Source organism: Oncorhynchus gorbuscha, linkage group LG17 (genome assembly GCF_021184085.1).
Source record: "Oncorhynchus gorbuscha isolate QuinsamMale2020 ecotype Even-year linkage group LG17, OgorEven_v1.0, whole genome shotgun sequence".
Lineage (NCBI taxonomy): Eukaryota > Metazoa > Chordata > Actinopteri > Salmoniformes > Salmonidae > Oncorhynchus > Oncorhynchus gorbuscha.
In genome coordinates this window covers 23,332,949-23,355,060 of record NC_060189.1, presented here as the reverse complement: position 1 = coordinate 23,355,060, position 22,112 = coordinate 23,332,949, and the positions used below count along the sequence as shown (strand labels likewise).

General features: G+C 42.9%; 1 protein-coding gene across 2 annotated transcripts in view; it reads right to left on the bottom strand.

The window, feature by feature from the left end:
* Positions 1-5,064: 5,064 nt before the first annotated feature.
* Positions 5,065-22,112, bottom strand: part of LOC124001483 (signal-induced proliferation-associated 1-like protein 1) — an 80,567-nt gene continuing 63,519 nt past the window's right edge. Inside the window, exons 9-21 of one of the 2 annotated variants that reach the window (XM_046308290.1) lie at positions 19,263-19,537; positions 18,876-19,130; positions 16,318-16,467; positions 15,896-16,035; positions 15,670-15,746; positions 15,092-15,462; positions 12,821-13,045; positions 12,362-12,518; positions 8,751-8,952; positions 7,095-7,247; positions 6,869-6,977; positions 6,542-6,620; positions 5,065-6,438 (exon numbers count right to left, since the gene is read on the bottom strand). In XM_046308290.1, coding sequence (XP_046164246.1) covers positions 6,295-6,438; positions 6,542-6,620; positions 6,869-6,977; positions 7,095-7,247; positions 8,751-8,952; positions 12,362-12,518; positions 12,821-13,045; positions 15,092-15,462; positions 15,670-15,746; positions 15,896-16,035; positions 16,318-16,467; positions 18,876-19,130; positions 19,263-19,537 — 2,337 coding nt within the window. In that variant the 3' untranslated portion in view covers positions 5,065-6,294. The remainder of the gene's footprint in view (positions 6,439-6,541; positions 6,621-6,868; positions 6,978-7,094; positions 7,248-8,750; positions 8,953-12,361; positions 12,519-12,820; positions 13,046-15,091; positions 15,463-15,669; positions 15,747-15,895; positions 16,036-16,317; positions 16,468-18,875; positions 19,131-19,262; positions 19,538-22,112) is intronic. The other variant, XM_046308291.1, reaches the window with a different exon arrangement.

Sequence of the window (22,112 nt, the reverse complement as noted above, 5' to 3'; positions counted from 1 at the left end):
CTGTCATTCCTCTGTAACACCTTCCCTTGTAGCCGAGCAGCCCACATGCTGCGACTGAAACCAAGGACACCTCAGAAACATGCAGCTTACCTTCTGCTTCTATCAGTTGAACTGCGTCAAAGGGAGCATTTCTACTGGATGCAAATCATCATTCAACATCGATTTGTGTAAAAAACAAGCTCACAGAAACACAAACAAACCAGTCAGAGCTGAATAGGAAAGTCAGACGTCAGACTACGTGTGTCATGTCTATTATTAAATGTACAAAGAAAAGTAACCCCAGAGTGCTTCCATTGAACCTTCTCCTATAGTACTGTTAACCATATACTATTACTACCCACCCCCATTATGGCTGAGATGTATTAACAATACCCTTTGTTGGTGCTTACAGTAAAACATAAAGCACAGTAATATGGCGATATGATAATCCCCCACGCCCCACAGTGTACAGTATTGCATTATGTCCGTGACCTGCAAAGCTGTTACTGTAACATCTCCCACTTACATCAGCCAAATGTACCATTAAGACAATTTAGGCTTTGCATCATTAACAAGCAGAGAAGGAGGTCTCATTCTAATCAGCTTTAAAGGAGCCAGGCTTCATCTGCATTCATGCTGAATTATTGAGGAGACATTCGCCACAGTTCTTTCCTGGTGATATATTAACCACGAGATCACCACATCTGACATCCCCCATCACCTCTGCTCCTCTCTGGACTCACTGCATTATTCAACTGGATCAGTAAACTGGGACAGGTTCTTATCTATGTACACCACAGCATGCATATGTTCTAAATCATGTCCTAGGACCTAGAGAGAACATCTGGAGAAGTCAGAAACTCTGAACTCAGCAGGGAAAACATGGTCCTTTAAGCTTTTGATTTTTCTATTTAATCTTAATTCATCCAAGTTTTTTGCAAGAAAGACCTGGTTCAAGACAGCTGCAGGGTCAGCAATATTACAACTATATCAACAATTAACCTCCCAGTATAAAACTCCTTCAATGCGAAGGCATCACCTAAAACCCCCCTCCTCTCTCTCCCTCTCTCATGGTGGATCTGGCTGAGTGCGACATGCTGTAGCCTCAGTTAGGCTGTTGTGTAATGGTCTGTCAGTGGAAAAACAGCAGCTCACTATTAATCACAAAATAACACAGGCTACCGCCCACCTTCTGAGGCTGCCACTGGACTGGCAAGCAGGGTACGAATTACGGGGGAATGAGAGCTCAGCTCCCCCTGAATGAGTCGTTAGCTCCCGTTAATGCAACAAAAGTACAATATTGTGGGGTCCCGAGTGGCACAGCGGTCTAAGGCACTGCATTTCAGTGCAAGAGGCGTCTCTGCAGTCCCTGGTTTGAATCCAGGCTGCATCACATCCGGCCGTGATTGGGAGTCCCATAGAGCGGCGGGTTTGGCCGGGGTAAGCCGCCATGGTAAATAACAATTTGTTCTTAACTGACTTGCCTCGTTAAATAAAGGTTCACTTAACCCACCCCCCCCCCCCCAGTGGTAGCTGTTTTACAGTGGTAAATATGAAAATAAAAGCTTCAAAATGAAATTGAACACCCCCACCTCTCTGTCATGGTTTACACCATGTATTTGGTCATATCTAAGACTACACCACTCAGTAGGGCTGAATGTCTGCCTCAGCTGTGCTTATTTGAGAATTCATTTCATCTTGTACTTCCTCAATTTGTTTGCCATGCGTCCTTGATTTAAAAAAGCCTTTATCCCAAAGCGTTAGATTTATCCGTTGATTTACCATTGTTTACTTCTTGTCGGTCAGCTGTTTAGAGCAATCATTGCTTTGTTTTTCAGGTGCACACGGGTGCTGCTGTTCTCCGTGCCGTCCGTGGCCAGAAGTACTAGACCATTTATTTACCTTTATTATTTTCTATCAATATTTGTTTTATTTCCTGGATCAGCTGATGACGGTCAACAAGTCAACAATATCACTAGACAACTAGACACCAACGTGCATCCAATCCATCCAACAAGTACATTAATGACAGTAGGCCTATAGTTGACTAATGACAAATAACACTGTCATAAATGCTATTAAAGTAAGGAAAGAAAAGTAGTGTTTTATATCACATGGTCTGTATAGACTTCAAGAATTAACTCATGAATTATGGACAACAAACATGCTTTGATTCAACTAAGTATGAGGTCTATAGTGAATGTAGGCTACCTGTTCTGCATATGTTCCTGTGTGTAGAATTGCCTCAGCTGAGAGGATAGGCTACTGCCAGTGGGGTAGGCCTAGCGGAGGGTAAACGCCATTTACCCACCTTTTTCAGAAAAAGGCATTGAAAGTATAGGGAGCGTTAGGCAATCAGAGATAACCCACCAATTGTTTTTACTACTACATCACTACCGGTAGGCCTATTAGAAGTTCATGGTAATACACATTGTAGCCTAGTCTAGTATGTTGACATGTGTGTGTTAGCGTAGCCATCATGTTTTTCCCGGGACAGGTTCAGCCTAATTTCAGGTATCCAACCTTTTCAGGTTACAAAAAAATGTACATTTGTCAGCAAAATGTATCAATTAATAGACCCAATCAATATAGACCTAATCAATATAGACCTAATCAATATAAACCTAATCAATATAGACCTAATCAATATAAACCTAATCAATATAGGCCTAATTAATATAGACCTAATTAATATAAACCTAATCAATATAGACCTAATCAAATAGACCTAAGACCAAATTAATATAGACCTAATCAATATAGACCTAATCAAATAGACCAAAGACCAAATTAATATAGACATCATTAATATAGACCTAATCAAATAGACCAAAGACCAAATTAATATAGACATAATTAATATAGACCTAATCAATATAGACCTAATTAATATAAACCGTATCAATATAGACCTAATCAAATAGACCTAAGACCAAATTAATATAGATCTAATTAATATAGACCTAATCAATATAGACCTAATTAATATAGACATAATCAATATAGACATAATCAATATAAACCTAATCAATATAGACCTAATCAATATAGACCTAATTAATATAAACCTAATTAATATAGACCTAATTAATGTAGACCTAATTAATATAGACCTAATTAATATAGACCTAGTCATTATAAACCTAGTCATTATATACCTAATTAATATAGACCTAATTAATATAAACACAATCAATATAGACCTAATCAATATAGACCTAAGACCTAATTAATTAGGTCTAATTAATATAGACATAATCAATATAGACCTAATTAATATAGACCTAACCAATATAGACCTCATTAATATCGACCTAATCAATATAGACCTCATTAATATAGACCTAATCAATATAAACCTAATCAATATAGACCTAATCAATATAAACCTAATCAATATAGGCCTAATTAATATAGACCTAATTAATATAAACCTAATCAATATAGACCTAATCAAATAGACCTAAGACCTAATCAATATAGACCTAATCAAATAGACCAAAGACCAAATTAATATAGACATCATTAATATAGACCTAATCAAATAGACCAAAGACCAAATTAATATAGACCTAATCAATATAGACCTAATTAATATAAACCTTATCAATATAGACCTAATCAAATAGACCTAAGACCAAATTAATATAGATCTAATTAATATAGACCTAATTAATATAGACATAATCAATATAGACATAATCAATATAAACCTAATCAATATAGACCTAATCAATATAGACCTAATTAATATAAACCTAATTAATATAGACCTAATTAATGTAGACCTAATTAATATAGACCTAATTAATATAGACCTAGTCATTATAAACCTAGTCATTATATACCTAATTAATATAGACCTAAGACCTAATTAATTAGGTCTAATTAATATATACATAATCAATATAGACCTAATTAATATAGACCTAACCAATATAGACCTCATTAATATCGACCTAATCAATATAGACCTCATTAATATAGACCTCATTAATATAGACCTAATCAATATAGACCTCATTAATATAGACCTCATTAATATAGACCTAATCAATATAGACCTCATTAATATAGACCTAATCTATATAGACCTCATTAATATAAACCTAATCAATATAGACCTCATTAATATAGACCTAATCAATAGAGACCTAATCAATATAAACCTAAAATCTAATTAATATAGACCTAATTAATATAGACATAATCAATATAGACCTCATTAATATAGACCAAATCAATATAGACCTCATTCATATAGACCTAATTAATATAGACCCAATCAATATAGACCTAATTAATATAGACCTAATCAATATAGACCTAATTAATATAGACCTAATTAATATAGACCTAATCAATGACCATAGCTAAATATCATTAGGCACACTGTTTTGTAACAGATGTGTATTTCCATTTATCAAATGGCGGCAGAATAAATGCAGTTTGGATGCTGGAATTATTTGGGTGGACGACCATGCAGTTAGCCTACTTTTAGAAGTGATTTAGTTGACAACCAGATTCAAATATCATGACCGGTTGTGTTCATGCCACATTAAAAGGTCATTCATTTTTAACGTTAAATTCCGTCTTTATTATTAGGCCCATAAAACAAAATGTAATGCACACACTTTACTTTTGACTACTTTAATACACTATAAGTGAATTTGTGCAAATACTTACGACATCTTCAACTGGGGGACTAAATACATAAAGTGCTTTCATTTCTAAACGGTAGAACAGATACGCCTCAAAATACCCTCAAATTAAAGGTGACATTCTGTACTGTCACCTCCTATGAAACATTAGATCTCAAATCCATATTCTAGAACCTAAAGTTGCTTCATTATGCAAATAAATACGGAGGGGAATGGATGAAATCAATGCACTACTGCCGCTAAAAGCTAAGCATGATTATACTCTACTACATCTGTAAATAATCTACATGGATTAGTGGAAAATAAGCGGAACCCTGTCCTGTGGCTACATCATACATACCATATCTGCATTTGGGTGTGCAGCCCCACACTATAATAACTGCTGTACAAAGACACAATCACTACAACGACCCCTGAACAAAGATAAAATTGCACAAAATATCTTTAATAGATATAAACATTTTTATACATCACAGCTCAAAGGAAAGATCATCACATGCTGTAAAACATGAATGAAGGTGCAAAGTATGATGAGCATCAGAATCCTTTGTTATATACAGGGTGTACAGTGTAAGAACACGCGGGAAAGCTTGGAGGTTTAATAGTGCACCTGACTGTAGACATGGAGGGTCTACCAAGTCGCACCATTAACAGGTGTCAGGTCTCCCTTCTAAGCAGACCAATGGTCAGGTTGGACTCACTAATAGAATTACAGAGGACTGTAAACTGGCATTTCAGGATTTACATAACTTCTTTATATGGCATAGCATACAGAAGCGGACCAGGATCGAGTATAGTACGTATTGCCATGTAATCTGACATGTTATAATCACAAGGTGGCCCTGTGGATCCAAAACCGCAGCCAGGCAAGGAAGGAACCATACCAATATTCTGGTAGGATATTAAAATAGATCAAGAAGAATTCATATCGTCACTATGAAGTTCATTGAACAGTAACCCTCACCTTCCAGTCGTCCACCCAGACAGCCCAGTTGTTTTCACACAGAAACCAATAGTACAATCTGGTACTACTGCATCCAGTAAGCCCATTTTACTCTCCTGAAATGAGGTCACTCCATAGAGAGACATGGGGAAGTGGCAAAACGATATCCGTTTTTTTTCAGTGGTAACATTTCTGTTCATATATATTTACAAAATAAATTGTTGAACAGCTGTAGTTGATGATGAATTGTCATCATTCTTCAACACAGTGGATGTGTAATACCGCAACCACTTACTGCTCAGTGAGGTTTTATAGGAGGAGAGAGAGGATGGAGAGGGAGAAAGACTGAGAGATCAACAGCATGCAATCTTTTCTTTAGGATTTGCTGGCACTGTACTGTAGTGTCCCTGCATGTCTGACAGAGATGTATTAACTTCCCTGGGCTATGATGATCATGACAATAATAAGCTTGGCAGATCAGTTCATGATGGGACCGTTGAAGACCAAAGTGATTCAGTTCATGTTGATCATATAGCATTTAGATCCACTGTGAATCGGTCCATGTCAATAGCAGAATCACAGTTAATGTAGAACGAATCAAAGACCAACTCCTGTGGTTCTGAGCACCCATCGTGTGAATCAGTTTAAGTTTGAGTGTGTTGTGGTCACGTGTGTTCAGGTGTTCCTCCTGTCTATTGCACATAGACAGAGTCAGTTCATGTCGATGGTGTTGAACACCCACTCTGTGAACTTCTTGAGCTTGGCCGAGGCGCTGTAGGACTCCTCGTGGAGCCGCTGGTTGTGCTCTCTCAGGCTCTGTATCTGGGCCTGCAGGGACACCTTGGTATCCTTCTCCTGGACACACACATAGGGGGAGTCATCAATAACACAGAGAGGAGAGTACAAGATGGCTAGGCTAAGACTCGGGTGCTAGAGGTCTGGTTGTGTCTCGTCTCACCTTAATAAGGTCATCCTGCAGCAGCTTCACCATTGACTCCAGCTGGCTGACCTTCCCCATCAGACAGGCTGGGCTCTCACTGTGGGAGGGGACACACTGTTCACTACCATATTCTAAACTAAAACAAGACTAGCATGACCTGGGCCAAATTGGCTTAGGCAGAGGAGTTGAATAATAGGCAGAGGAGTTGAATAATAGGCAGACGAGTTGAATAATTCCTGGCCATGTGACCTAGCTGGGAAAAACTGGGCCCAAGTTGTAGGATAAACTCCTGGCCCTACCTATGTCTACAGAATTATCTGGACGTGCATGGTAAATGGGTCTTACCCAGGCGAGGGGTGTCTCTCTGGGGCAGCCTGGGGTTCTGCCTGCTGGGGGCTGGTGTCTGTGACCTCTGGCCTGGAGCTTTCATCATTTACAGATAACAATCTCTGACCTGCTTGAGAAAAACAGAACAGTTACAGCTTCAGTCACAGCTCATATGGACAACACAAAGCAATGAGACAGAGTGCCACTGCCCTCTGCTGGTAAAGATAATACATCTCCAGCTTACTTTGCCTACCCTCGAAGGCTTTGGCAGCATCTACCAGGTTGGACCAGTCCAGAGCGCGGTCAGCTCCAGAGTTAGGTAGGGGTATGAGGCCTGAGTCCCCCAGCTGCTGCCTCATGCCCCCCTGGTCCTGGCTGGACAACTCACACAGGTCACCTGAAAGGGGGGAGGAGAGAGGGAGGAGAGACAGCAGATTACAACAAAACCCCAACATATCAGAAGCCTTTCCCATCAAATAAAGCACTAAAAAGATGAACAATTATACCAATTATACTCCATATACACATAATGGTAAACACACTTAAACCTCTTGGTACTAGGGGGCACATTTTAATTTTTGGGAAAAAAAACGTTCCCGTTTTAAACGGGATATTTTGTCAGGAAAAGATGCTAGAATATGCATATAATTGACAGTTTTGGATAGAAAACATTGTAACGTTTCCAAAACTGTAAAGATATTGTCTGTGAGTTTAACAGAACTGATGTTGCAGGCAAAAGCCTGAGAAAAATCCAATCCGGAAGTGCCCCAGGTTTTGAAAGCGCTGCTTTCCAATGACTCCCTATTCAGCTGTGAATGTACCATCAACGAGCTTACACTTTCTACGTATTCCCCATGGTGTCTACAGCATTGTGTCATAGTGTTACGCATTTCTGTTGAAGAATAGCCGTAGGCGGCCACATTGCGTAAGTGGTCACATGGTGGCTCCGAGAGAGATTCTCGCGTAAAATACAGAGGTAGCCATTACTCCAATCGGTCCTACCGAAAAACTAATTTTCTCGACGGATATATTATTGAATAGATATTAGAAAAACACCTTGAGAATTGATTATATGGGGCGGCAGGGTAGCCTAGTGGTTAGAGCGTTGGACTAGTAACCGGAAGGTTGTGAGTTCAAACCCCTGAGCTGACAAGGTACAAATCTGTCGTTCTGCCCCCGAACAGGCAGTTAACCCACTGTTCCCAGGCCGTCATTGAAAATAAGAATGTGTTCTTAACTGACTTGCCTGGTTAAATAAATAAGCCATGTTTCTGTTGATATTATGGAGCTAATTTGGAATATTTTTCAGCGTTGTGGTGATCGCAATTTCCGGGTGATTTCTCAGCCAAACGTGAAGAACAAACGGAGCAATTTCGCCAACAAAAATAATCTTTTGGGACAAAATTAACTTTGGCTATCTACCTGGGAGTCTCGTGAGTGAAAACATCCGAAGTTCATCAAAGGTAAACGATTTAATTTGATTGCTTTTCTGATTTCCGTGACAAGGTTGCCTGCTGCTAGCAAGTCATAATGCTATACTAGGTTATCGATAAATTTACACAAATGCTTGTCTAGCGTTGGCTGTAAAGCATCTTTTGAAAATCTGAGATGACAGGGTGATTAACAAAAGGCTAAGCTGTGTCTCAATATATTTATTTTGAGATTTTCATGAATAGGAATATTTTCTAGGGATATTTATGTCCGTTGCATTATGCTAATTATTGTCAGGCGATGATTACGCTCCCGCATGCGGGTTTGGGAATATCAAGAGGAGTTATGGCATTAATCTGATAACACTTCTAAGATAAACCCTGCTCCCCTGGTTTGAGATAGAACTCAATTGGAATGAAATGGCATTCCCTTTACTCAAGGATAATTTGCAGGATAATCTGAGGCTCACCCAGAGACTTATGTGAGGGTTGTCGGGGTGGCACGTGGCGGGTGGTGGGTGAGCGGGGCACGGTGGAGCAGTTGAAGAGCAGCTCGTTGGGCGTCTCTCTGTGCCCACTGTGCGAGGGCTCCCGCTGGCCACTGTAGATGCTCTCATCTGACAGGGTCCTCTGCAGGGAGCGCCGGCTGGGTGGGGGGACAGGGAATGAGGGCTGGAGAGAGTGAGGGGGAGAGAGAGGAGCACTGTGAGGCTGCTGATTGACCTATACACTCAGACTTTAGCATGTTGCACAGTTTACGTGGCAAAGCAGGGGAGGGAGTTTGGATTCATCAAGCAAATACTCACATCAACTACTCTGGAATACATGTTTTATATACAGTACCAGTCAAACGTTTGGACACACCTACTCATTCAAGGGTTTTTATTTATTTGTATTATTTTCTACGTTGTAGAATATTAGTGAAGCCATCAAAACTATGAAACAACACATATGGAATCATGTAGTAACCAAAAAAGTGTGAAAACAAATAAAAATATATTTTATATTTGAGATACTTCAAAGTAGCCACCCTTTGCCTTGATGACAGCTTTGCTCACTATTGACATTCTCTCAACCAGCTTCAATAGGTAGTCACTTCAATTGCATTTCAATTAACAAGTATGCCTTGTTAAAAGTTAATTTGTGGATTTTCTTTCCTTCTTAATACGGGGGGGTATACAGAAGAAAAAGACCAAGTCCATATTATGGCAAGAACAGCTCAAATAAGCAAAAAGAAACAAGAATCATTCATGACTTTAAGACATGAAGGTCAGTCAATTCGGAAAATGTCAAGAACTTCGAAATTTTCTTCAAGTGCAGTCTCAAAAACCATCAAGCGCTATGATGAAACTGGCTCTTACAGTGGGGCATAAAAGTATTTAGTCAGCCACCAATTGTGCAAGTTCTCCCACTTAAAAAGATGAGAGAGGCCTGTAATTTTCATCATAGGTACACTTCAACTATGACAGACAAAATGAGAAAGAAAAAAATCCAGAAAATCACATAGGATTTTTAATGAATTTATTTGTAAATTATGGTGAAAAATAAGTATTTGGTCACCTACAAACAACCTGTCCTACACTCATTACCTGTATTAATGGTACCTGTTTGAACTTGTTATCAGTATAAAAGACACCTGTCCACAACCTCAAACAGTCACACTCCAAACTCCACTATGGCCAAGACCAAAGAGCTGTCAAAGGACACCAGAAACAAAATTGTAGAACTGCACCAGGCTGGGAAGACTGAATCTGCAATAGGTAAGCAGCTTGGTTTGAAGAAATCAACTGCTCGAGCAATTATTAGGAAATGGAAGACATACAAGACCACTGATAATCTCCCTCAGTCTGGGGCTCCACGCAAGATCTCACCCCGTGGGGTCAAAATGATCACAAGAACAGTGAGCAAAAATCCCAGAACCGCACGGGGGGACCTAGTGAATGACCTGCAGAGAGCTGGGACCAAAGTAACAAAGCCTACCATGAGTAACACACTACGCCGCCAGGGACTCAAATCAAAGACAAAGTATGCTGAGTTGCATCCAAAGAACACCATACCTACTGTGAAGCATGGGGGTGGAAACATCATGCTTTGGGGCTGTTTTTCTGCAAAGGGACCAGGACAACTGATCTGTGTAAAGGAAAGATTGAATGGGGCCATGTATCGTGAGATTTTGAGTGAAAACCTCCTTCCATCAGCAAGGGCATTGAAGATGAAACGTGGCTGGGTCTTTCAGCATGACAATGATCCCAAACACACCACCCGGGCAACGAAGGAGTGGCTTCGTGAGAAGCATTTCAAGGTCCTGGAGTGGCCTAGCCAGTCTCCAGACCTCAACCCCATAGAAAATCTTTGGAGGGAGTTGAAAGTCCGTGTTGCCCAGCAACAGCCCCAAATCATCACTGTTCTAGAGGAGATCTGCATGGAGGAATGGGCCAAAATACCAGCAACAGTGTGTGAAAACCTTGTGAAGACTTACAGAAAACGTTTGACCTCTGTCATTGCCAACAAAGGGTATATAACAAAGTATTGAGATAAACTTTTGTTATTGACCAAATACTTATTTTCCACCATAATTTGCAAATAAATTAATTAAAGATCCTACAATGTGATTTTCTGGATTTTTTTCTCAGTTTGTCTGTCATAGTTGAAGTGTACCTATGATGAAAAATTACAGGCCTCTCTCATCTTTTTAAGTGGGAGAACTTGCACAACTGGTGGCTGACTAAATACTTTTTTGCCCCACTGTATGAGGACCGCCACAGGAAAGGAAGACCCAGAGATACCTCTGCTGCAGAGGATAAGTTCATTAGATTTACCAGCCTCAGAAATTGCAGCCCAAATAAATGCTTCACAGAGTTCAAATAACAGACACATCTCAACATCAACTGTTCAGAGGAGACTGTGTGAATCAAGCCTTCATGGTCGAATTGCTGAAAATAATTTGAGATTTTGGGATCCAACCGCCGTGCCTTTGTGAGACGCAGAGTAGGTGAACGAATGATCTCCACATGTGTAGTTCCCAACGTGAAGCATGTAGGAGGTGTGATGGTATCGGGGTGCTTTGCTGGTGATATTGTCAGTAATTTATTTAGAATTCAAGGCAAACTTAACCAGCATGGCTACCACAGCATTCTGCAGTGATATTCCATCCCGTCTGGTTTGCACTTAGTAGGACTATAATTTGTTTTTCAACAGGACAATGACCCAACACACCTCCAGGCTGTGAAAGGGCTATTTCACCAAGAAGAAGAGTGATGGAGTGCTATATCAAATTACCTAGCCTCCACAATCACCCAACCTCAACCCAATTGAGATGGTTTGGGATGAGTTGGACTGCAGAGTGAAGGAAAAGCAGCCAACAAGTGCTCAGCATATGCGGGAACTCTTTCAAGACTGTTGGAAAAGCATTCCAGGTGAGGCTGGTTGAGGTATAAAATATATTTATATTTTTGTAAGAGCCAGCTTCATCATAGCGCTTGATGGTTTTTGAGACTGCACTTGAAGAAAATTTCAAAGTTCTTGACATTTTCCGAATTGACTGACCTTCATGTCTTAAAGTCATGAATGATTCTTGTTTCTTTTTGCTTATTTGAGCTGTCCTTGCCATAATATGGACTTGGTCTTTTTCTTCTGTATACTCCCCCCCCCCCCCCCCCCCCCCCCCCCGCATTAAGAAGGAAAAAAATCCACAAATTAACTTTTAACAAGGCATACTTGTTAATTGAAATGCAATTGAAGTGACTACCTATTGAAGCTGGTTGAGATAATGTCAATAGTGAGCAAAGCTGTCATCAAGGCAAAGGGTGGCTACTTTGAAGTATCTCAAATATAAAATATATTTTGATTTGTTTTCACACTTTTTTGGTTAATACATGATTCCATATGTGTTCTTTCATAGTTTGATGTCTTCACTATTATTCTACAATGTAGAAAATAGTAAAAATAAAGAAAAACCCATGAATGAATAGGTGTGTCCAAACTTTTGACTGGTACTGTATATTTCAAATGTGATTCCTCATCAATGTGACAATAACGTCCATAGTAAAATGGATGATGGTGACAAAGCGTTGCCAGCTACCTTTTGATCGTGGGAGGAGGGCGGGGGGCTGTCCAGGGTGATGAGTTTCTTTAGTTCTTCCTGCAGGTTGGACTTGTTGACCCGCTGGGGCGATTGGGCCCTGAGTTGGGCCCGGAGCTGAGGGTTGCCACCCAGCAACCCATCACTCTGGTGACGTCTGAGGAGGACGGAGAGTGAAGACCAGCAGTGTTATGTTGCAGTTCTCAGTTGAACCACAGGGTGGGAGTGTTGCACTTGTTTATAAACAAACGTGAGCCATCACTGAGGTGGGAAATGCATCTCCTCTCAGTTGACTCAGATCTTAAGCCTCCATAACATCAACAATCTAGGACAGTGGGATTTGTTTGTATGGGGAAAGAACATTCTTTCACAACAAGACTCACAGTGTAATGGTCTCATTGACCCATCAATAAACACACGTATGTTCAACATTCCTTCTCTATTTCCCCCCATGCTTACTTGCGTATGTTGCCAAAGTCCACAGAGTTGATGGTGCCTCCAGGTTTCCTCCAGCCGATAAGGAACTTGGAGGTGGCTCCCTGGCGGGGGTAGAAGCTCTTGGGGCCTCCAGGGGAAAGGGAAGTGTGGGAGATAGGGGAGGTGGTCAGGGCTGACTCCTCCTGGGAGGAGCTGGGGCTGCAGCCTGGACCCATGGGACTGCCTGAGTGGCCCGAACTCAGAGTACTGGGAGGAAAAACAAACGACTAGTATTGGTATATTTATAAACTGGGTGGTTCGAGCCCTAAATGCTGATTGGCTGAAAGCCGTGGTATATGAGACCATATAGCACGGGTATGACAAAACATGTATATTCTACTGTTCTAATTATGTTTGTAACCAGTTTATAATAGCAATAAGGCACCTCAGGGGTTTGTGGTATATGGCCAATACACCATGGTTATGGGCTGTATCCAGGCACTCCGTGTTGCGTCATGCATAAGAACAGTCCTTGGCCGTGGTATATTGGCTATACTCTCACCCTCTGCCTTATTGCTTGATTAAACACTACCGTTCAAAAGTTTGGGGTCACTTTGAAAGAAAAGCATTTTTTTTGTCAGTTTCATTAAATAGTACCCGCAAAACACCAGTCTCAAAGTCAACAGTGAAGAGGCGACTCCGGTAGCTGGCCTTCTAGGCATAGTTCCTCTGTCCAGTGTCTGTGTTCTTTTGCCCATCTTAATCATTATTTTTATTGGCCAGTCTGAGATATGGCTTTTTCTTTGTAACTCTGCCTCGAAGGCCAGCATCCAGGAGTAGCCTCTTCACTATTGACGTTGAGACTGGAGTTTTGTGGGTACTATTTCATGAAGCTGCTAGTTGAGGACTTGTGAGGCGTCTGTTTCTCAAACTAGACTCTAATGTACTTGTCCTCTTGCTCAGTTGTGCACCAGGGCCTCCCACTCCTGCCTCTATTCTGGTTAATGCCAGTTTGTGCTGGTCTGTGAAGGGAGTAGTACACAGCGTTGTATGAGATCTTCAGTTTCTTGGAAATTTCTTACAAGGAATAGCCTTCATTTCTCAGAACAAGAATAGACTGACGAGTTTCAGAAGAAAGTGCTTTGTTTCTGGCCATTTTGAGCATGTAATCAAACCCACAAATGCTGATGCTCCAGATACTCAACTAGTCTAAAGAAGGCCAGTTGTATTGCTTATTTAATTAGCACAACAGCTTTCAGCTGTGCAACATAATTGCAAAAGGGTTTTCTAGTGATCAATTAGCCTTTGAAAATGATACACTTGGATTAGCTAACACAACGTGCCATTGGAACACAGGAGTGATGGTTGCTGATAATGGGCCTCTGTACACCTATGTAGATATTCCATTTAAAAAATCTGCCGTTTCCAGCTACAATAGTCATTTACAACATTAACAATGCCTACACTGTATTTCTGATCAATGTGATGTTATTTTAACGGACAAATTTCTAAGTGACCCCAAACTTTTGAACGGTGGTGTATATACATTTCTGTAATGTGCACGCATCTATGAATACATTTCTGTAAAAGTTTCAAAACTATTTCAAAAACACCTGGTACTTTTCACTACTTTTCCCCACACACTACATTTCTGACACCTCCACATCTGAAATGAGAGAAATGAATAGGTCACAGTGTCCTTGGACCTCTTCTACTTTAACATTTCAAACAATATTTCTCCCCAGTTTGTCTTGAAAGTGAGCGTTTCCCACCTCAGACATGCTGTGTGTACATTAAAACAAAGTCACTAGTCTGGTGGTGCTGGAGTTATTTCAGGGCCACAGAGGAGAGGCTGAGGAGAGGAGGAAAGTCTCTGTTCGCTCAAAGGAACAGTGGTTTGGAGTGTTAACGGTGTTGAGCTCTCACATTCAGCATTCCTCAGTGTTTCAAGTGCTCTCTTTCTCTCTGTGAGAAACTAGCTCACACACACACACACACACACACACACACACACACACACACACACACACACACACACACACACACACACACACACACACACACACACACACACACACACACACACACACACACACACACACACACACACACAGCAGATTGCAGCTTGCTACCTCTCTCACCGCAAAGTGCAAGGCTTGGGAGTTTTCCATCTGGGACAATAGGGGATATATATGGACTACAATGCATCACTGTCTGCTTAATGAAACATTGATACGTGAGAGGAAATATTGGCTGCATAAAGAGCTGACTGTAATAGAACTCTAGTGTAGCACAACACAGGGAGGCACACACCTGGAATGGGAAGCAGCATCACTGAGGGTGTAGGAGCCACTGTCTGGGGCTGAGGGGAACATAGGGGGGCTCTGGGCGGGGTCCTCGCCGCTCCCTGGGGGGGCGGGTGAGTCTGGGGCTGAAGGAGAGGTCTCTGGGGCCCGCCGCTCTTTGGCCCTGGAGCCCCCGGACCCTGAGGCCCCGGAAGAGGTAGCGTCGATGCCGCTGTCTGTGGACTCCCGCTGCAGGTAGCCGTTGAGCTCTGAGTCAGGCCGCACCCCTGTCCTGCTGGAGCCAATCTCATACCACTTCTCATCACTGTGGGCGGAGCTGGAGGCGTTACTGGACAGTGTGTTACTGCCTGATTGGCTGGAGGAATAGGAAGTTTCCACCTGTAGAGATAGGGACCATAAAGTCACTTCCTGGTTGTTTGACCACAGTAAATAAAGACGACTACTTTGGCATAGACAACAATACATTGCCAAGCTAGCTATATTCCTATGTCTATCTGCCAGAGCTCAAGGTCCTGTAAGTCCACTACAGCCTCTTCACCAAACCTTAAAATACATATTTGGTAATATTTGTGCCTGCTGCCTGACCTTGATGTTAATGTTGGGGGACAGGTGCCCCCCCTGCTCCTGGAAACGAGGTACTGCAGCCTTGGAGACAGCTAGGTCTGGGAGGGACAGGAGCAAACAGAGGAATGAGACAACCAGATAACAAAATTAGTAACATAGAGAGGTGGTCCTATCTCTGACTGTCACCCTCTGCATCACCCAAAACACCAGATAGGACATGGGCATTTTCTAAAGCATGTCCTCATACCTGTTGTGGCTCTATCGGCTCCCCTGTTGGCCCCCTCCCCCTCTCGGGGCCATCCGGGAGCAGGCTTAGCCCCGTTAGACCCTTCTCCAACTCCCTGACGCTCAGCAGACACAGGGGAGTGGCGGTTATTGTTGTTAAACCTGGGAAAGAGATGGAAGAAGAGGGCATCCTAGCTACATCATTTACTGAAGAAGAGTAGTTTATCATATCAGTTAGTACAACGTACCATTATATTTCAGTCATTTCCTTTCTGTTGTTGGATAACTCCCAAAGAAGTCATGAAAGTAAATACAGACTACATCTGGAAATAAAGCAATTCAAGCGAAACCCTGCAGCGAATTTGGGTCTGTGTATAATCGGGGTATGGTCTGAATGTGGCCGTAGCTTGGCCCAGGTTTGTTGCGGCCTGAGTGTTCTCTCACCCGTCCGGCATGGACTTCTGTCTCCAGTGGTTGGAGCCTGCACTCCCGGTGTCTGTGTAGGAGAGACTTGTGGGGGAGTTGCGGGTGTGTGGAGAGCGGCCCATTACGATTGAACAGGCCAGGGCATAGTTATCATTCCCTGGGGAATACCTGAGAGAGGGATACATACCGACATACATAGGGAGTTATCATTTAGGTTATTTCAATATGTTTAATGACAGAAAGAAAGGCTTCACCACTACTGATGAGCGATTAACCAAAATGTCTGTTTATTTTCTGTTTTTAAATAACTCATTGACCGAAGTCGGTTCCATTATTTGAATTGCATTTAGTTTTTGTAGTTTGTTAGTGCACTCAACGCGCTGTTTGTGCCATTTCTCTAGAGAGATTTCTCTCTAAGACATGTTGTCCAACTCATCATAGTTAAAGGAAAACAATGTTTTGGTATTTGTTTCATTAGTCCATTGTTGATATAGTCCCAAAATGTTTTGCATGTGAGCAATCCTACCGAAAATATTTCTGTATTTTCTGGTATGATTGCTGACATGCAAAACATTTTGGGACTATATCAACAATGGACGAATGAAACAATTACCAAAAGATAGTTTTTGGGTGGAACTTTCTTTTAAGCTCAGAAAACGTGGTAATGAACTACAATGACTAGAATCCATCCATCTACAGCTGCCTGTTTTCATTGGTTCTTGCCGTGCAAGCCTTTGGGTCCGGCAGACAGACAGACAGACAGACAGACAGACAGACAGACAGACAGACAGACAGACAGACAGACAGACAGACAGACAGACAGACAGACAGACAGACAGACAGACAGACAAGACAGACAGACAGACAGACAGACAGACAGACAGACAGACAGACAGACAGACAGACAGACAGACAGACAGACAGACAGACAGACAGACAGACAGACAGACAGACAGACAGACACTAAGAAGAAGAGCAATAGAGACAGGAGCGGGATAGAGAGCGGTTGTTGGCTACACTATATACAAAAGTATATGGACACCCCTTCAAATTTGTGGATTCGGCCATTTCAGCAACACCCATTGCTGACAGGTGTATTAAATCGAGCACACAGCCATAGAAAAACATTGGTAGCAGAATGGCCCGTACTGAAAATCTCAGTGACTTTCAATGTGGCACCGTCATAGAATGCCACCTTTCAAACAAGTCAGTCAAATGTATGCCCTGCTAGAGATGCCCCGGTCGACTGTAAATGCTGTCAGCAGGAGTAGTGTAAAGCTCGCCGCCATTGGACATGGGAGTTATGAATCACGCATCACCATCTGGCAGTCTGACGGATGAAACTCGGTTTGGCGGATGCCAGAACGCTACCTACCCCAATGCATAGTGCCAACTGTAAATTTTGGTGGAGGAGGAAAAATGGTCTGGGGCTGTTTTTCATGGTTCGGTTTAGGCCCCTTAGTTCTAGTGAAGGGAAAACTTAACGCTACAGCATTCAATGACATTCTAGACAATTCTGTACTCCCAACTTTGTGGCAACAGTCTCAGCATCCTGTCTCAGCATGACAATGCCCCATGCACAAAGCGAGGTCCATACAGAAATGGTTTGTCGAGATTGGGGTGGAAGAACTTGACTGGCCTGCACAGAGCCCTGACCTCAACCCCATCTAACACCGTTGGGATGAATTGGAACGCTAACTGCGAGCCAGGCCTAACCGCCCAACATCAGTGCCCGACCTCACTAATGCTCCTGTAACTGAATGGAAGCAAGTCCCCGCAGCAATGTTCCAACATCTAGAGGAAAGCCTTCGCAGAAGTGTGGAGGCTGTTATAGCAGCAAAGGTGGGACCAACCCCATATTAATTACCATGATTTTGGAATTACATGTTAGACAAGCAGGTGTCCACATACCTTTGGTAATGTAGTGTAGTTGTTATTTAGCAGCCTTAAAAGTATGCCTTGTCTAGTTTGAAGAACTACTGAAATAGTGATGTTGTCAGACAACAGGCAGCTAGCCAGCTAGACTAGCCTACTAGCCTGAAGGATGACTCTTTGGGGAGCACAGAGATAGATGGCTGGCTGGCTGGCTGCTACTGTCTGAGCAGCAGAGATAAGAAGATGACTTGGAATTCAATAGTAAGTCATCAAATAAGAAAAGGGTAATATACACAACTTAAATATTTTATTAAAGTAATGTGAATAAAGGATGGTTTATTAAAAAGTGATATGCAGTAATGGGCAGTCACTACCTTCATTGGGGTTTTATTAATTTAATAATAATGACATCATTATACTAAAACAAATATGTAGTATAAACAACCAAAATATATTATTTAAGTAAAGTAATGTGAATAAATGATGGTTAGAGCCTAATAAGTGATAGAAATGGGCAGTCACTGCTATCAACTGTTTTATTCTGTGTTGTTACAGTATCGAACTCACATAATGCATTTATTAAAAACCAAACTGAAACCGAACCAACCTCAAAAATCACAAATCGCTCAGCACTATCCACCACTAGGCTTGAACACCTTCCCTCCTATATATCATATCAATAGCTGGGGTGACTATCTTGCCTTTTGGGGTTGAGAGGGCGCCCATCGCTGGACACACTGCGGGGGATGACTCCGGCCCGGTCCTGATAGTCTGAAGCCGGGGCCTTGATGAGCGTCCCCCCCAGCGCCGCTGTGGTGTGGCTCTGGGGGCTGGAGGAGGTGCGGGGCCACTTGTTGTTGTTGTTGCTGCGGAAGGGGAATTTAAACTCATAGGGCATCCCCTCCTTGTGGTTCTTATAGTCCACCAGGGGCATGTGGTACAGCTCTGAACAGCCTCTGTGAGAGGAAACAGAAATATACACTAAAAACACCGCAATGCTGCACCAGTACCCAAATGCATGCTACTGATATGACTGATGGAGGGTATATCTGTTGATGGATAGATGATTGGCTGTCTATAAGCTGTACCTGCGAGGGGTGGAGTCCTCGTGCGGGGGGATGATGACCACCTTGACAGTGACGGAGGTCCTCAGCAGGTCGATCATCTGCTCGTGGGACAGCGATGCCACGGCCACCTTACAGATCTCTACCAGCCTGCTGCCCTGGCGCAGCCCCGCCTGCCAGGCGTACCCGTAGGATTCGACCTCCGCTACGATGCCCTCAAAGTTCACATGGAAGCCCAGCTGGCCCAGACCGTTCCTCCTCAGGATCATCTCTGTGGTCTGGCTGCCCTTCGTCAGAAGCTATGGACAGACAGGAGAGGAAGAGAAGCACAAGAAATAGGAGGAGGAGGAGGAGGAGGAGGAGGAGGAGGAGGAGGAGGAGGAGGAGGAGGAGGAGGAGGAGGAGGAGGAGGAGGAGGAGGAGGAGGAGGAAGAAGAAAAGGAGGGGTAGGATGAAGAGGTGGATGGAAAGAGTTTTTACTACAAAACATCCGAATCCTGCAGGGAAACTTAAATCATTTTACCTCATTTCTATCAGCATGTTAGATGTGCAACCAAAAGGAGAAAAAAAATCTAGACCATCTTTACTCCAGACAGAGATGCGTACAAAGCTCTCCCTCGCCCTCCTTTTGGCAAATCCGACCATAATTCTATCCTCCTTATTCCTGCTTACAAGCAAAAATGAAAGCAGGAAGCACAAGTGACTCGGTCTATAAAAAAAGTGGTCAGATGAAGCAAATTCTAAACTACAGGACTGTTTTGCTAGCAGAGACTGGAATATATTCTGGGATTCTTCCAATAGCATTGAGGAGTACACCACATCAGTCACTGGCTTCATCAATAAGTGTACCAATGACGTCGTCCCCACAGTGACTGTACGTACATACCCCAACCAGAAAGCCATGGATTACAGGCAACATTCGCACTGAGCTAAAGGGTAGAGCGGCGACATTCAAGGAGCGGGACTCTAACCCGGAAGCTTTGAAATCCCGCTATGCCCTGCGACGAACCATCAAACAGGCAAAGCGTCAATATAGGACTGAGATCAAATCGTACTACACCGCCTCTGACGCTCGTCGTATGTGGCAGGGCTTGCAAACCATTACAGACTACAAAGGGAAGCACAGCCGAGAGCTGCCCAGTGACACGAGCCTACCAGACAAGCTAAATAACCTCTATGCTCGCCTCGAGGCAAGTAACACTGAAACATGCATGAGAGCATCAGCTGTTCCGGATGACTGTGTGATCACGCTCTCTGCAGCCAATGTGAGTAAGACCTTTAAACAGGTCAACATTCACAAGGCCACAAGGCCAGATGGATTACCAGGATGTGGTCTCCGTGTACGCGCAGACGAAATGGCAAATGCCTTCACTGACATGTTCAACAGGGACAGGGACATGCTCTCCCTGTCTGAGGCTGTAATACCAACATGTTTCAAGGTGACCACCATAGTCCCTGTGCCCAAGAACATTAAGGTAACCTGCCTAAATGACTATCAACCCGGAGCACTCACTTCTGTAGCCATGAAAAGCTTTGAAAGGCTGGTCATAGTCCACATCAACACCATTATCCCAGAAACCCTAGACCCACTCCAGTTTGCATACCACCCCAACAGATCCACAGATGATGCAACCTCTATCACACTCCACACTGCCCTTTCACACTTGGACAAAATTAACACCTATGTGAGAATGCTATTCATTGACTACAGCTCAGCGTTCAACACACCATACTGCCATCAAAGCCCATCACTAAGCTAAGGACCCTGGGACTAAACAGCTCCCTCTGCAACTGGATCCTGGACTTCCTGACGGGCCGCCCCCAGGTGGTAAGGGTAGGTAACAACCCATCAGCCATGCTGATCCTCAACACAGGGGCCCCTCAGGGGTGCGTGCTCAATCCCCTCCTGTACTCTCTGTTCACTCATGACTGCACGGCCAGGCACGACTCCAACACCATCATTAAGTTTGCCGATGACACAACAGCGGTAGGCCTGATCACCGACAACGATGAGTCAGCCTATAGGGAGGAGGTCAGAGACCTGACCATCTGGTGCAAGGACAACAACCTCTGCCTCAATGTGATCAAGACAAAGGAGATGATTGTGGACTACAGGAAAAGGAGGACTGAGCACGCCCCCATTCTCATCGACGGGGCTGTAGTGGAGAAAATGTGGCTTTATTTATCATGGGTCCTCAGATCCTCAAAAGGTTTTACAGCTGCACCATTCTGATGGATTGCATCACTGCCTGGTATGGCAATTGCTCGGGCTCCGACCCCAAGGCACTAAGGAGGGTAGTGCGTACGGCCCAGTACATCACAGGTGCCAAGCTTCCTGCCATCCAGCACCTCTATACCAGCCGGTGTCAGAGGAAGGCCCTAAAAATTGTCAAAGACTCCAGCCATCCTAGTCATAGACTGTTCTCTCTAATAACGCACGACAAGTGGTACCGGAGCGGCTTCTAAACAGCTTCTACCCCCCAGCCATAAGACTCCTGAACATCTAATAAAATGGCTACCCAGACTATTTGCACCCCCCCTAGCCCCACTATTGTTATTTTATTGCTTCTCTTTAATTATTTGTTATCTTTATCTCTTACTTTGTTTAGGTATTTTCTTAAAACTGCATTGTTGGTTAAGAGCTTGTAAGTAAGGATTTCACTGTCAGGTCTACACCTCACACTTTTATTTGAAATCAACACAGACAGACAACGTTGGCTGAAGTATGAATCGTTTAATCTTAACTATTCTGTTGGCTGTTACTGCAAAGCACACCATAAAACCCCAAATGTGCCCCATGGCAAAGATCTGATACACATGCCAGAACAGACACACGCCAGCACAGATTCAATCTATCACCAGCGGATGCAGCAC